General features: G+C 38.5%; 1 protein-coding gene and 1 long non-coding RNA gene across 4 annotated transcripts in view; one reads left to right on the top strand and one right to left on the bottom strand.

Moving 5' to 3' along the window:
• LOC123844163 (uncharacterized) overlaps positions 1-16,729 on the top strand; it is an 87,992-nt gene that overhangs the window by 24,051 nt on the left and 47,212 nt on the right. The gene's annotated exons all lie outside the window — the stretch shown is intronic.
• The window catches only part of PRTFDC1 (phosphoribosyl transferase domain containing 1), a 92,784-nt gene that overhangs the window by 66,224 nt on the left and 9,831 nt on the right, over positions 1-16,729 (bottom strand). For both annotated transcript variants that reach the window (XR_006790713.3, XM_045874277.3), the window contains exon 3: positions 11,326-11,509. Coding sequence is in view for 1 of the 2 variants with exons in the window: in XM_045874277.3 (XP_045730233.1) it covers positions 11,326-11,509 (184 nt within the window). In the remaining variant the exon portion in view is untranslated. The remainder of the gene's footprint in view (positions 1-11,325; positions 11,510-16,729) is intronic.

Here is a 16,729-nt window from a genome sequence, read left to right as displayed (position 1 = left end):
TCTATGATGTCTTAGGTTTAATGAAATATGGTAAATATTGGAATTTCTTTTGTCTCTCACCTCTCCTTCTCTGGAGTTTCCCTCCTTTCCTTGCTTAAAAAGATATATAGATATATATATACACAAATTATGTATATTTATATACACTCTACATGCACATCTACACTAGGCTTGGACCCATCCAGCACCCCCAGAGAACTGGGGACCTGTTTTCTCCACCCTGTTCATTGCCAAAGAACTGAACTGGAATCCTTTTCCTCAAACCAAACCCAAGATGGGACTCTGTTAAAGCTGGAGTTCCTGTCTCAAAAAGAAAAGGGGTATTTAACTCAAAGCCTCCTTACCATGTATGGAAAGTTCAGTGAAAAGCTGGCTATAGGGAAAAGTGAAAACTTCTCATTGACACTAAGGATGCTGAATCTGGTTTATCTATCCCATCCCCATTCCTCACCAGCATGGCTAATAAAAGACTGACCTAAACCCTTTATTCTGAACTCTGGGAATGAGAGAGAAGAGCCGTATTTTAGTTTTTCTCTTCTCTCACGGGAATAGGTTTGTGGCCAACCCTTAGCTCTAACGAGCCTCTTTAATAAAGATGCCAGCTTCCCCAGGGGCCCACATGCCCTGCATGGCAAATCTCGGGATTGTATTTTATCTCCAAAAAGCTTTCCGTTGGTGCTGCCAACACACAGGAATTATTAATTAATATAGAGCAGTGTGCATAGGAACAGCATGGGGTAGGGTCTTGGGAAACTCCAGACTGCCTAATATAAAGTTCTTGTCATTTTTTAAACCTCAAAGTTTGAGGTTTACTTTGCTCACAGGTTAGCTACCCAAACTAATGGAAAACAAAGAAGTCAGAGAATTACATTTTAGCCTCAGGTTGGGTTTTATGTAAATTAACGAACCTTTAAATCAGGGCAATATTTTGGAGGGAAAAAATGCTTGGCAAATAATACATCCACATACAAAAAAGCTGGCTGAAAAGTCATTTGCTGGCACCCACCAATACTGCCCACCAACTTTTCTTAAATCTTCCTATGTTTCTCTACTTCTAAGCCCCTTAGAATAGATATTCCAAAAGTTCTCCCACCCCAACCCCAATAGAGCTTTCCCCACACACTAAACTGGGTATGCTGAAGTATGCCTGTTTCTCCTTGATTCAAGTCTTTACACCCTCAGGAGTTGGTAGAGAGCTTGGTGCTCAAGGCTCTTTTGCAATTCTGCTGGATTTGGCTTCCCAAGAGCATCAGCTTTAAGTGAATCCAGAGAGCAAACAGGTATAGTGAATGTTCAAATCTGTTGGAAAGTCTCCATGGCGTAAAGGGGAAAGATGAAAAGAAAAATATAGTTTCCCATAATTTACAGGAAAACCAAGAGTCAACATTTATTATTCATTTTCTTGGAGGGTACTTTGTCATAGTTTATTAATATCACGTATAAAACTTTTCAAAAACTACACAGTTAATTGTCTATTTATAGACATTGCCATTTTCCCCAGCAATTATAGGAGCTGGCTTAACCTAGTTAGGTAGCTGTTAAAATAAACCTCAGAAAAAAATAAAGTTGATCCCTTTTTTAAAAAATATTTTATTTATTTATTTTAGAGAAAGAGAGAGAGAGCACGAGCCAGGGGAGGAGCAGAAGGAGAGGGATAAGCGGACTCCACACTGAGCACAGAGCCCGACTCGGGGCTCAATCCCGGGACCTTGAGATCATGACCTGAGCTGAAATCAAGAGTCGGACGCTTAAAAGACAGAGCCACCTAGGTTCCCCTAAAGTTGATTCCTTTTGGTGAAATTTTTAGCCTACTACATCTCAACACATCAACACATCTCTAGAGAGACAGTATGTCTCAGTGGTCACAATCTTGGGCTTTGGAGTTAAACCTGAGTTTGAAGAGCAGACCCTCCACTTACAAGTTGTTTGACCTTGGACATGTTACTTAACATCTCGGGTCTCGGTTTCCTCACCTGAGAAACGGGTATCATGTTACCTAATTGTTTCTCATTTTCTGTCTGCTATCACATCAATCAAGTTTTGAGTTTTCTTTATTCCTTCTCATCCTCTCCACTTCCTGGGAAGTTATCCATGGTATACACAATATACCTATTCTTTCAGTGGTTCTCCCTAAATTTTAAATAGGCATAGCTAACTTAAAGTTGGCAAGTCATCAACATCTCTAGGCTTCCCCTAAACAATGTACAACATTAGGATGCTTTCACTCTGGTCATTTACAACTGACTGTGGACTGACATTTTAGTTCCATCGTGTTTGTTTTACCGCCAAAAGTCATCATCAATATTTTTATTTCGTCAATTATGTTAACGAATCAAAACTTTTTTTTTTAGAATCAATGTTCTTCTTTTTTTTAAGATTATTTATTATATGAGAGAGAGAGAGCATGAGAGAGAGAGACCACAGGCAGTGGGGAGGGGGAGAGGGAGAAGCAGACTCCCTCCTGAGTGGGGAACCCTATGTGGGACTCCATCCCAGGACCTGGATCATGACCTGAGCTGAAGGCGATGCTTCATCAACTAAGCGCTCCAATCAAAACTCTTTTGATTTACCTACATGATTGTCAGTTTCTTCACATCACATTTATTTGTTTGGGTTCAATTTCCTTCTTACTAAAATACACCCTTTAAGAAGTGCTTTCAGCATTTGTTACTGGGAAACTGTCAGCACGTGATTGCTCATGTCTCCAGCCGGCACTGACACTTGAGTTAAGATTAACAGGGAATGAAAATTATGGTGGACAATTATCTTCTCTCAGAATGTGGATGATAGGACTCCATGTCTTTTGATTTCTGTTGTGGCTTTTGAGAAGTCTGTTGATCCTATAGTGGTGATTCCTTTAGAGACAGTTTCTCTTTGTTCCTCAGCTGCTTTCACAATTTATTCTTTGACTCTGGTGTTTTGTTTTTCAGTTACACGATGATGTGCCAGGTATGGTCTCACTGTGCTTCTTACATCTGAATAGTCATGTTCCTTCATCAGCTCTAGAATATGTTTAGGCATTATCTTATCAAAAATTCCCTCTACTCAATTCTCTCTAAGGAATAGTCTTTCCTTCTGGAATTTCTAGGTGACATATTTTGGGCCTTTTCCTTCACTCTTTTATGTCCCCTAACTTCTCCCTCTTATATTCCATCTCTATCCGAGCTACCTTCTGGCTACTTTTTTCAGATGTATCTTCCCACTTAGAATTCACATCCATATCAACATTATCCTATCATCCGACTTACTATCTTATCCATTCAGTTACATTATTTTTTGCTGCTAGACATTCTATTACTTCACTTCTAAAAGTTTTCATTTATTTTTTTTCTTCTCATGCTGTCTTACCTTTTCTTTAAATCCTTTCATTTATGTCTTCAGTCATATTAAGTATAATTATTTTATTTTCTCTTTCAGATCATTTGTGTCCCTATTTGTGCTATTATTTTTGCCAGCTGATCTTGCCCATGGTGAATTGTTTCTGTGTATCCTTTGTGCTTAGGGTTTGTGCACTCAGCTTAAGTACAGCTTATCTGAAAGAATCCGGCCTACGTGGAGGTACTCCCTTGAGAGAGGTTTTCAGCTGCCTTCTACCCGGCACCTTGAGGATATTGTGGTCTGAGCCCAATTTTAATATTAAATTCTCTGGTTGGACTTTCCCAGACAATGCAGGTAAAGTAAATTAAAACTTTTAACTCACATGTGGTACAGACTTGAATTTAAAAATTCCCACAGGATATTTTACTTTCCCTTTCCAGCCCAGGCCAAAAAAGACAACCTAGTTTCTTAGGGTCTCCCATTACTGAAGGGTGGATTTTGTCACCAATGGCATGCATCTTTGAGGGCACTGGCTTTGCTGGAGGGTCTCATTCAACTTCCCATTTTTATATTGGTCCAAGGCTTTATCATCTGTCTCTGCATGGGGGCGACAATCCAGTGCTGAGACAACAACTCCTCTTCCCTCCACAACGCCAGCCCCCAGTTCATCTCTGGTCCGATTCTCAGACTTTTCATTTCTGTTTCGTGGATACCCTGTACCTTCTTGTGAACTCCAGGAAGCACTGAAAAGGGTTTTAAACAATTATTATTATGCTTCACCTAGCATTTTTAGGTGCTTGTAGCAAGAGGATTTTCAAGTTGTCTGTTCCATAAAACTGCCACAACCAAACTCTCTGGTCTGTTAACCTACTTGAATGTATTACTTTGAGAAAAAGAAAATGTTTTTAAAATGTGTCACTTATTGGTATAATACAAATAGATGAGATGTAGTGTTTCCTTGGATTAGATATGCTGAAAAATTAGGCCTCACAGGTGAATAAATTCTTATAAGAAATAATTGATATTTGATTCTTTGTTAAACTGAAAACTTCCACAAATTTTGTTGATCTTATAAGAGAAACCACAAACTATAGCTACTTCTGTGCATATGGGATGTCATACACATAATAAGAATAAGCTCTCTCTAATGCAACTTCTAGATTTTCTCAAGTAAAGCCACTATTTCTTTCTTTCCTTTTTTTTTTTTTCTTTTTTAGAGAGACTGAGCATGAGAACAGTGGGACGGAGGGGCAGAGACAGAGGGAGAGAGAATCTTAAGCAGGCTCCATGCTCAGTGCTGAGCCCAACATGATCTAAGATCATGACCTGACCCGAAAGCAAGAGTTGGACGCTTAACCAACTACTGAGCCGCCCAGGCACCCCAAGGCACATTATTGCATGATGATAATAATTGTATATATGTACTTAGTATGTATCTGACATATATTTTAGGAGAAAAATATAACTAACTTCTTCATAAATGTTGGCAAACAAATTCATATCTCATGAAACAATTAAGTTTTGTGGAAAACCGTAGAAAAACTTGTGGGAAATGTGGATATGTTGCAAAGAGCACAGACTTGAGAGACAGATGGGCCTGGGCTCTGGTACCATCTCTTCTATTTATTGGCTGTGTGACATTAGGTGAGTTAATGAACCTCCTGGAGCCTCCTTTTCTTCATCATTAAAAGAAGAGATGAGAGATAGCTGGCAGGGTTGTAGTCAGAATTAAATGAGACAATGAATTCACATAGCAAGTACTGAATGAACATTGGTGGAAAGACAAGGAAGGACTTAGAAGGAAAAAGGGGAGGGAAGAAGGAAAGCGAACTGGAAATCCAAAGGAATTAAGGTTGCCAGTGTTCCTCTTTTCATTAAAGAACAGGAGTATGTTGGCCCTGATTTCCTAGGAATTAGCCTAATGCTAATTTCTAAATAACCTTTGGCTAGACTGCTATCATTCATGCAAATTCATTCCATGTCTTCTGGGAGGTTTCATGTAACAACAAAGACAAGCAAATTGCCTGGAACCTGGGATGTTTGGAGCTATCCGTCCCTCAGTAAAGAGTGGAAGGCATCCGCAATGAGAGCCCTCTTGGGAAAAGAGCCCCTCAAGTGACTTATGAAAGCAGATGGCTGTGACAAGGAGAAACATGGCCTCTGAGCAAACTGGACTTTCAACTTTTCTGTCTCAAATAAAAATCTGTAAAGAATCACAGAGCAAGAGGCTAGGAGGAAGTAAAACTACACAATGCTTTTGATCAGCATCCACAACTGTATAGAGTCCTGCTCTCCCTCCTAGAAATTTATAAAGGAATAAAAGGAACACTTCATGGTCACCGTTTCTGCTGAGATGTTTTCGAGATGTCTGTTCCCTATGAAAAGGTTTAGAGGTATGTGGGAACACCAAACACCCTCAGAGGAAAATGATGTTCCAGGTCCTGTTCCCCTTATCTGGTGGTGTTTATTAGTTTTTGGTGTTTAAAATATACGTCTCTGCCCTCAGGAATGTTGAAAGAACTCAAGTATGTAAAGGGATGGTCAGCTCAGGCCTAACCTCACACAGCAATTAGTTCATCTCTGGATGAAAACAGTTCGTGTGCTACGAGCAGAAAGCTGTTCACATCACACCTCAGTCTATGAATATGGTTTTTCCATTCATTTCTGAGGATATTTAGTTAGGGGGAAAGCTTGCTCTGACTGAGCAGGTAAGCTTTTACATTTTTCGTGAGGTAGTTTCTCAGGAGATGATCTGTGTCACCTTGTTGGTAGACATTAGGAAGAACAGTTAGTAAGAAGAGAAGAGACATGGCAATCATCCTCGGGTCCTATAGGACTTAAGCGTGGGATGAAGGCAAAAATACGCAGTGTGTGAGAACGGATGAAGGTGGGGAAGATGTAAAGTCTACCATTGCCTTCCTTCTTCATCAGAACCTTAGGCAGGAACCCCCACATCCCTATCCCCGGGAAAAATACGTTGATTTGAAAATAACTGTGTAGATGCAGCAATAATGACCACAATGCTATTGTAGTTTTAGAAATGCATATGTTTGCCTTGAATTAGTATCACATAAATATAAGTTAACATAATATAAGTGTTAGAATGTGTGCCTCTAGGTTAAAACATTGATCAAATAAAGAGAAGATGTCCAGAGAAATGGACAAGAGATAGATAGCAGTATTGCTTAATCTGACCTGGATTACAAAACTGGTAGTTTCAGCAAGATTGACCATATTCTGGGTCATAAAATAAGCCTCAACAAATTTAAAAGAATTGAAATCATACAAAATATAGTTACTGCAAAAGAATTAAACTAGAAATCCTACAGAACTATCTCTGGAAAATCCCCAAATATTTGGAAATTAAACAAGAAATAATCCATGAGTGAAAAAGGAAGTCACAGAGGAAATTAGAACATAGTTTGAATTGAACAAAAATGAAAACAAAGTATCAAAAATTGGGGGATGCAATAGTCAATAGCATACCAATTGAGAACAAGGCAAGGATGTTTTCCTTCACCATTCCTATTCAGAATTGTACAGGTAGTCTTAGCCAGTGCATTAAGGCAATAAAAAGAAATAAAAAGTCTTCAAATTAGAAAGGAAGAAGTAAAACCATCTCTATTCACAGAAGAAATTATAAGAAATACTACAAGAAAGCTGTTAGAACTAGTCAGAGAGTTTTGAAAAGTCATAATATTCAATATACAAAATCAGTAGTATTTCTATATACTAGCAGTAAACAAATGGAAATTGAATTTCAAAGAGAAACTTACCAAATACAACAGGACCAAAAACATTTTAAATATTTAGGTATAAATCTAACCAAAGATGTCTAAGATCTGACTTTTGAAAATTAGACACACACGGATATTAAATAAGATCTAAAAAATTGGGAAATATATCCTGTTCATGGATTGGAAGACTCAGTTGGTTAAGTGCCTTCGGCTCAGGTCATGATCTCAAGGTCCTGGGATTGAACCCTGCATCAAGCTCCTTGCTCAGCAGACAGTCTGCTTCCTCTCCCTCTGACCCTCCTCCCTGCTTGGGCTCTCTCTCTCTCTCTCTCTTTCTCTGTTCCAAATAAATAAATAAAATCTTTAAAAAAAAATGACATGGAAAGGCAGAGAACTAGAATAGCTAAAACAAGTATGAGAAAGAACAAAGTTAGAAGATATGCTACCTGATTTCCAGACTGATTATAAAGCCACAGTAATCGAACAGTGTGGTATTGACAAAAGGATAAGCATATAGGCGAATAGAACTAGACAGAGTGTCCAGAAATAGACCCATACTTATACAGTCAAGTGATTTTCAGTGAAATAGCAAAGACAAAACAATGGGAAAGGATAGTCTTTTCATCAGATGATCCTGGAAGAAACATACATTCACTTGCAAAAAAAAAAAAAGGTACCATATTAACAAATTAACATGACATAGATCAGAGACCTAGATTTAAATTAAAACTGTCCTGCATCAGCCTCCCTTCTCCCTCTCCTGCCCCTCGGCTTGTGCGCTCTCTCTTTCTCTGTCAAATAAATAAATAAAACTTTAAAAAAATAAATGAAAACTATGAAACTTTTTTTAAGATTTTTTTATTATTATTTTTTCATTTGAGAGAGAGAGAGACATAGAGAGCACAAGCAGGGGGAGAGGCAGAGGGAGAGGGAGAAGCAGACTCCCTGCAGAACTGGGAGCGTGCTGGGGGCTTGATCCCAGGACCTGGAGATCATGACCTGAGCCAAAGACAGATGCTTAACCATCTGAGCCACCCAGGTGCCCCAAAACTATGAAACTTCTTAAAGAAAATAGAAAAGAAAATCTTCGTGACCTTGAATGAGGCAAAGATTACTTAGATACACAAAAAGCATGATCCATAAAAGAAAAAATTGATAAATTAGGAGTTTATAAAAATGTTTAAATTATGCTCTTTAAAAAAAAGAATACTATCATGAAAATGAAAGAACAACCCACCAGCTTGAAAATATACTTAAAACACATATCTAATAAAGGATTTGTGGCTAAAATATATAAAGAACTCTCAAAACTCAATAATAAGAAAACATGAGACCCAAATTATTGAAATGTGCAAGATATTGAACAAACATTTCAACAAAGAACCTATACGAATAGCAAATAAGCAAATGAAAGTATGCTTAATATCATTATTCCTTAGGGAAATGCAAATTAAAACCACAATGAGATATTATCACCTATTTGAATGGGTAAAATAAAGGAAAAAATGGGGAAAAGGAAACTAGCGATACCAAGTGTTGTGGAAAATATGGAGGAACTGGAATTCTCATCTACTGCTGGTGGAGATGCAAAATTATTATTCAAACCTTCTAAAAAACAGTTTGGTAATTTCTTTTCTTTTCTTTTTTTTTTAAAGATTTTATTTATTTATTTGACAGAGAGAGACACAGCGAGAGAGGGAACACAAGCAGGGGGGAGGGGGAGTGGGAGAGGGAGAAGCAGGCTCCCTGCAGAGCAGGGAGCCCGATGTGGGACTCGATCCCAGGACCCTGGGATCATGACCTGAGCCGAAGGCAGTCGCTCAACCGACTGAGCCACCCAGGTGCCCGGTAATTTCTTATATACACTCACCATATGACTTAGCAATCTCAAGAGAAATTTACTCAAGACAAATGCAGATACAAGTACACGCAAAAACTTGTATGTGAATATTTATAGCAGCTTTGTTCATAATCATCTCCAAGAAGCAGACAAACCAAATATTCTTCAGCTGATAAATTATTTTATTTTAAAAAATTTTTTAAAGATTTATTTATTCACTTTAGAGAGAGAGAGAGTGCACAGGGGGAGGGGTAGAGGGAGAATGGGAGAGGGAGAATCATAAGCAGACTCCGTGCTGAGTGTAGAGTCCATCACAGGGCTCTATCTCATGACCCTGAGGTCACTACCTGAGCTGAAACCAAGAGCTGGACACTTAACCGACTGTGCCACCCAAGTGCCTCTGATAAATGATTTTAAAACTGTGATATATCCATATAATGAAATTGTATTTGACAATAAGAAGAAATAAACTTCTGGTATACATAACAACATGGATGAATCTCAAATGAATTATGCTAAGATTTACAGATGTACTAAGGCTACGTGGTATATGATTACATTATATGACATTCTGGAGAGAGCAAGACTCTAAGGACAGAAAGTGATTCAGTGGTTTCCAGGAGCTGAGGAAAGAGTTGACTGCAAAGTACAAAGGGACACAAGGACATTTTTTATGGTGAGGAATGTTCTATATCTTGATTGTGGTGATTTACATGACTGTATGCAATTGTCAAAACTTACAAAACTGTAAACTAAAACATAATTTCTCCTACATATAAATTATACTTCAACACATCTGACTTTAATTTTTAAAAAGAGTTTAAAAAGCTGTTTTCCAGGGGAAAATCCAATAAGGATCAGAGCCAAGTAAATGAGAAAAAAAATCTTAGACGGAAGCATAGCGACTTAATCTAGGATGAAAGGAACCTAAAGAACAGGTTTCCAAGAGAAGATGAAATCAACAATTTAAGGTTAAGATGTCTGTAAAAAACAGCTTAGAAGTCATCCAGAAAATACAGAGTGTCTTAAGAAATGATAAATAATTCACCAACTGCTCAAAAGCTAAAGTAACTGAATCACAGAGAGTGGTAGGCAGAACCCTAAGGCACATGCCCATCTGTTCCCTGGTGTACACACCCTATTTAATCTCCTCCACGTGAGTGTGGGTGAGACTAGTAAACCGGGGAATGCACTCCCACGGGAGAGAGATAGAATCACAAGCAGACTCTGCACTGATCACAGAGCCCGTGATGGGGCTGGATCTCACGACCCTGAGATCATGACCTGAGCTGAAATCAAGAGTTGGATGCTCAACCGACTGAGCCACCCGGCGTCCCAGGTCAGCTTTTAAAAGAGGAGTCAGGCCCTCACTAGATGGAAAGGTTCTGCTGTGCTGGGAACTGCCCGGGAAGAGGGGGAACCATGGGGCAAAGACCCGAGGGCAGCCTGTAGGAGCTGAAAGCATCTCCAGCAGGGAAGCGGAGACTGAATTCTGCCAACAATGAGTGGTCTTTTGCCAACAAATGATCTTGGAAAGGTCAGTCATCTGCAAACCTCAGATGAGATCTCACCCCTGGCTAATGTCTTAATTTCAGCCTGGGAAGACTCTTGAGCAGAGAACCCAAGCCTGGATGGCTGACCTAGAGAAATTGAGATGACAAATGTGTGTTTGCTTAAGCCACTAAGTCTGTGGTGATTTTGTCACACAGTAATAGAAAAGTGAAGAGTGAATTAAATGTGTCAAGCTAGTTTAATCAGAAAATACTTTCATGATTTTGACTCCAACAGTTCCTCACCAAATCAAAATAGGCTAGTTTTAAAGATTTACTATACATTGAATCAAAAAGTATCAGAGAAGGTAACATCATAGAAGAGGGAAGACCAAGGGGATGACATCTTTAGAGGATACTCTCCCTCAGTTCTGTCCAGGGTGGGCCAAGAAAGTCCCAGTACAGACTGGTGGAGGGCCCTTCCACTGGACGTTCTCTGATTTGGGCTCATTGCACTTGGTAACTCATTGTCCCACAGACTTCCCTTCTCCACTTCTAGGCAGAGACTTCCGCCACCCCAGTACTAATAACTGTCCTCTCTGGGCTGGACACCCTCCCACAGGTCTCTAGGGCCAATGGTGACATCCAGACCAGAAACACGTCAGCGCTCACTGGACTTTCTTAACACTCATTGTTAACACACTCATTTGTGAGGCTAGTCACCAGGAAATAACCATGAATCATTCCTGAAGCATCTTTCCATATATGTGATAACAGAAAGAGGGTTTCCCCCCCAAACAATATTATTTCAATTATAGGTTGCAGTACCTTGCAAATTTAAAAAATAACATTCTTCATTTTCATCAGATTATCAATTGTTTTATTCTAGAAAATTCTTTATTCTAAACATTATATAATGAAAATGGAATTAATAACTTACCTTGTAACTTTTTAGTCTGATGAAATCAACCTTCATAGAGACAAATCTATCTGAATTTCGACTGATGTTCTTAAGGTGTTCTACAAGATCTGCACAGAACTTGTAACCTCCTTTAAGCACACACAGGATCATAATGTCACAGTATCCTATGTCTTTCATAATATCCTTAGCCAACCGTTCAGTTCTGAAAGAGGGATTAAAAGATATATTAAAGCATAAGTACTTCTGAGTATTTTTTTCCTTTCAAAAAAATGCATGATGCATTACCCATATTAGATTACACAGGGGATTGTGGAGGAGAGCTTGGGAGACAGAAGCCTACAGATAAAGAAGCTTTGTTAAGACTGGACAAAGAGAGAGTGTTCAAAACATATTTCTGATAACCACATCATCCCTAGTACATTTTTGCTCCTTGGTGTCACAAACATGAGTAAGGTATAAAGTATATGTCAAAGATCATGAATGCTATTATTTTACCACTACAGAGCCTGGTTGTTAGCAATGCTATGAAGATATCTGGTGATATTATGCTCACTTTATAGCAAAGAGAGAGGACATGGAGAATGACTCACTCACCTTACAACATTAGAAGAGACTAGAAGAAAAGTCAAGCACACAGAAGCTATCAAAAGAATCACCTCTGTCTTTTATTTGACAAAGATGGCACATTACCTATGTGAAAGGTGCCCAGGGTACAATTCCAGGAGGCACCATTTATATGGAGCACCATGTGAATGATGCCTTCCTCGAGCTAGGTAATGATGCAGCCTCGGGCTGGCACCCAAAGCCTGATTCGGAACTGTCACTGTATTTTTTCTAATTGTTTCATGTTTAGAAGTCCATTGCCCATGCATCCATACAACATCAAAGCCTCGAATGGAGGCAGGAGCTCGGGTGCATATTTAAAAAAAATTCCTACTGGCACTTCAGATAGAATTAGATTTAAAATGTGTTAAATGAATGATCTGAATATATATATATGTGTGTGTGTACGTGTATATATGTATATGTATGTATATCTCTCTATATAAAGCATTATATTACATATGTTCTATATATCTAATATATTACATAATATATTTTATATGTTATATATATGTGTGTATATGCATATATATGTATAAACATATACATATTAAATGGCAACCATGGTTTCAGACAATGTTTCTCAAAATATGATCATCAAGAAAATGTACATCAGCATGCCAGATAGTCTGCAAAAAGGGACATTTATTTTCAGCATAATGGAGTGAGATGGTCAACACATTCTATCCACAAAAAAGTAACTATAAAGCTAGATAAAACTGTCGAAAACAACCATTTCAGCACTCTGGGAGTTAACCAGAGACATGTAACAAACTGAGAATCATTTATTCATGAAAACATTGAACAATGGGTAGAAAGAGCGCAAGTCTGTGGCATCCTTGCCAGTGAGTGCTCCCATCTCCCTGCGCCCCACATCGGCTCTGTTGTTCAACCAGGTAGTTCAGCCAGGGTGGGGCACTGCCAGAGGGAGCTTCCCTCGCAGGTAGCAGTGTCAGTTGGTATGGCTATCTTGGTAGCCTGTGAGCAGGGAGAGCCAATGGCCCCATTATCGTGAAGTTGCAGTCCTGTTTGAGCAACTAACTGGCAGACTAGTCTAGTCGGGGATTTGATAGGGAGTTCTGGGAGGTTAGCGTCACAGGAGAGGGATAGACAATATACTCTTCACATATCTCAAGTTGACCAGAAGCTATGCATATGCCCAGCAGAGACCAGCATGGGACCAGGTTACCTATACCTTCCTGAATGATGGAGCCTGTAAGTGTGTGCAGCAGAGATACAAGAAAGCACAATGAAACAATAAAAGCCGGGGAAGACTTGAAAAAGGATGGAAATCTGAATGTGCTTGACAGACGCCACACACATTCATCAGGGCTTAAGGTGCTTGAGTACAATCTCTACCAATCTTAGACTGAAGGCTAAACTATTCAGACAGAGGGGTGAGTCCTAGTAAGTGAGGCTTACAAAGTAAAAACAAGAAAAATAGACTGCCTATCATCAGAGGCCATGCACTGTGGGAGATACAGATTCCATAGAGTGGAAAACAAAACAAACAAACAAAACCCAAAAAACAAAACTGAAGAACAAGGGCAATGAACAGAAAATAATTACAAATATGGTAGATATGAAACCAACTATATCAATAATCACTTTAAATGTGAATGATCTAAATATACCAAGTAAAAGACAGAGACTGTCAGAGTGGATTAAAAAAAAAAAAAAGACCCTAACATATGTTATCTCTAAAGACACTGATAGATTAAAAGTAAAAAGATGGAGACGGACATATTGTACTAACACTAATGAAAAGAAAGCAGGAGTAGCTTATTGATTTCAGACAAAGCAGATTTCAGAGCAAGGAAATTATCAGGAATAAAGAGGGCATTATATACTAAAAAAGAGGTCAATTTTCCAAGAAGACATAACAATCCTTAATGTGTGTGCATCTAACAACAAAGAGTGTCAAAAAACTGACAGAACTAGAATCCACTACTGCAGTTGGAGATCTCAATACCCCTCTCTCAGTAACTGACAGATCCAGCAGTCAGAAAACCACTAAGGATATACTTGAACCACACAGTATCATAAATCAACTGGACCTAACTAGCATTTATAGAATATGTCATCTAACATTCTTCTCAAAGATATAAATAAGAAAATGAAAAGACAAGCCATAGATGGGGGGTGGGGTATTCAAAAATGATATATCTGGTAAAGGACTTATATCCAGAATATATAAAGAACCCTTACAACTCAGTAAGAAGACAAACAACCGACCCAATGTAAAAATGGCAGAAGACTTAAATAGTCATCTCTTCAAAGAAAACATAAATAGCTAACAAGCGCACTAAACAATAGGAAAATGCAAATTAAAACCACAATGAGATACTTTTATATATCCACTAGAATGCCTATGGTCAAAAGGACAGACGATACTAAATGTTGGCAACCATGTGGAAAAACTGGAATCCTCATCCTTGCTGGTAGAAATGTAAAATGGTACAGCCTCTTTGGAAATAATTGGCAGTTTCTTAAACTTAACCATAAAACCCAGAATACCACTCCAAGGAATCCAAGAGAAATGAACAGGTATATCCACACAAAGACTTACATGCGAATGTTCATAGATACATTGTTCATAGTAGCCCCAAACTAGACATCCAAATAACCATTGATTGGTAAATCAATAATTAGATATTGTATGATTTAACTTATATGAAGTGTTCAGAAAAGACAAATTTATAGAGAAAGGAATCAGACTAGTGACTGCCTGATGCTGGAAGTAGGAATAGGGGCTGACAGCAAACAAACTTTTGGGGATGATAGAAATACTGTAAAATGATGGTTGTGCTTGCCCAACCATAAACATTTACTAGACATCATTGACTCATTGACCTACAATGGGTGAATTTTGTAGTATGTAAATTACACTTAATAAATTCATTCCTGGGCCCCACCCCAGGATTTCCAGACATAAAGCATAAGAATACACATTTTATGGGGTGCCTGAGTGGCTCAGTGGATTGAGCGTCTGACTCTTGGTTTTGGCTCAGGTCATGATCTCGGGGTCATGGGATCGAGCCCCACATGGGGCTCTGCACTCAGCACAGAATCGCTTGTCCTTCTCCCTCTGCTTCTCCTCTTTCTCTCTCATGAATAAATAAAAGCTTAAAAAAAAAATACACATTTTAACAAGTTCACTGGTTAAGTCTCCTGTACTGGGAACTGGCTTTGGGTAGCCTTAGCAGCCCAATCATGTATTAGATCAGGATGCAATTAACTAAAGTCATAAAATTCAGGTGAGAAAAGCAAGAATTTGTTTAAACCAGGGGGTTCCCAAACCTTTGTTAAGGGGAAAATGCCTCTGAGTTATTAAGAGGTGAGCTGAATACAAGGACTCCACTGCACAACAAAGTTGGTTTAATTGTTAAAGTCAAGCAGGTTTCTTTCTTTTTTTTCTTTTTTGCAGGAATTTCCGTATCTTCAATTTGAATTGCTAACAGGGAGATTTGGCCATTTGAGAGATGCAAAATTTCCCAAGTTTATTTGATCACAGAACATTTTGTTCCCTCTGAGGATTGGGACTTGTATTCCATGAAAAGCCATCTTAGGCCATGAGAAACTCCAAACTAGACCTTATTTTAATAATATACTATAGTTTGAGAGGACGTGGACTATGCAAGTCTTACCCAATGGAAAATTCTTAGAGTGAAAGAATGACATTTCCTTTTGGTATAGACAGGAATTGGTGGAAAGATAATATCCTGGGAATAGTGACTGTCTAGTGTTTTTCAAACTTCAGTTTGGCTAAGGACTTGTTTCATAAAGTTAAATATTAACTCAGAAGAATATAATAGATTAAAAAAAATAGAGGCAGAAGTACTATGGTTTAAGAAAAAAGGTAGCATGGGAAGTCCAAAGTTGCAATTTGTTCCTATTCCCCAGTGCCTCTCCCACGCCCATTTCTGGGTGTCTGAAGAATCTCTATGTTCCTGGGAGTGCACTGTGAGGCTTGCTTTCCATGTAAATGTGAAGGCTTAAGTATTTGATCTTTGTACAAGAAAACAGAGAGGTACATGGAATGATTATAGTCTTTGAATTAGGCAGTTTTGTGAAAGGAGTATGACCTTTAAATCCTGATGCTTAGGGTGGGCTCAAGTGGAGGATGCTCTCTGAAAACCAAGAAACAAATGGTGACTTATGGGCTTAGAACAGGTGAGAAAATGTTGGCTTTTAGAAAGCCAATTGGCTAGGAAGGAGCTAAAGGATCTCTATATAGATGGGTCAGAAAGAACTAGAAATAGCATTCTAGAAATAGTTCTGTGCAGATATTTTTAAGTTGAAAATATGCCTATTCCCAAAACATTACCACTGCCTGGAAACCATAACCAGACACAGACTGGCTGATCTGTGATACATTGCTTGATCCGAGATATATGCCAAGTTGCAGGAAAAGCCAGGGCTGCAGGGGTGTGTCCCATGAAGGTAAAGTTCACCTGTTAATTATCCCTGGTTAACTCAAGCGTCTGTGAAAAATGTCAGACAGAGGTCCTCAGGTAAACAGCAATGCTTTCCCAAACCCTGTTTTTATCAGTTTGTGCGGGACATTGTTATTTTGAGGCTGTTACATATAATTATATATATATATATATATATATGCACAGAACGTAAAAATATCTGCATGGAACTATTTCTAGAATATATATATATATATATATATATATATATTCTTATCATTTCCCCTGAACAAGTGTCCAGATAACGAGTTCAATTAAAGCAGAGATTCGTTTTTTTTTTTTTTAAGATTTTATTTATTTATTTGAGAGAGAGAGTGAGAGAGAGCAGGAGAGGGGGGAGGGTC

The sequence above is a fragment of the Mirounga angustirostris genome, unplaced genomic scaffold, assembly GCF_029215605.1.
Source record: "Mirounga angustirostris isolate CCGP_5_RB_7025 unplaced genomic scaffold, mMirAng1.0.hap1 SCAF_5, whole genome shotgun sequence".
Classification (NCBI taxonomy): domain Eukaryota; kingdom Metazoa; phylum Chordata; class Mammalia; order Carnivora; family Phocidae; genus Mirounga; species Mirounga angustirostris.
The sequence above is the reverse complement of the archived record's forward strand: the minus strand, read 5'-3'. Positions and strand labels throughout refer to the sequence as shown.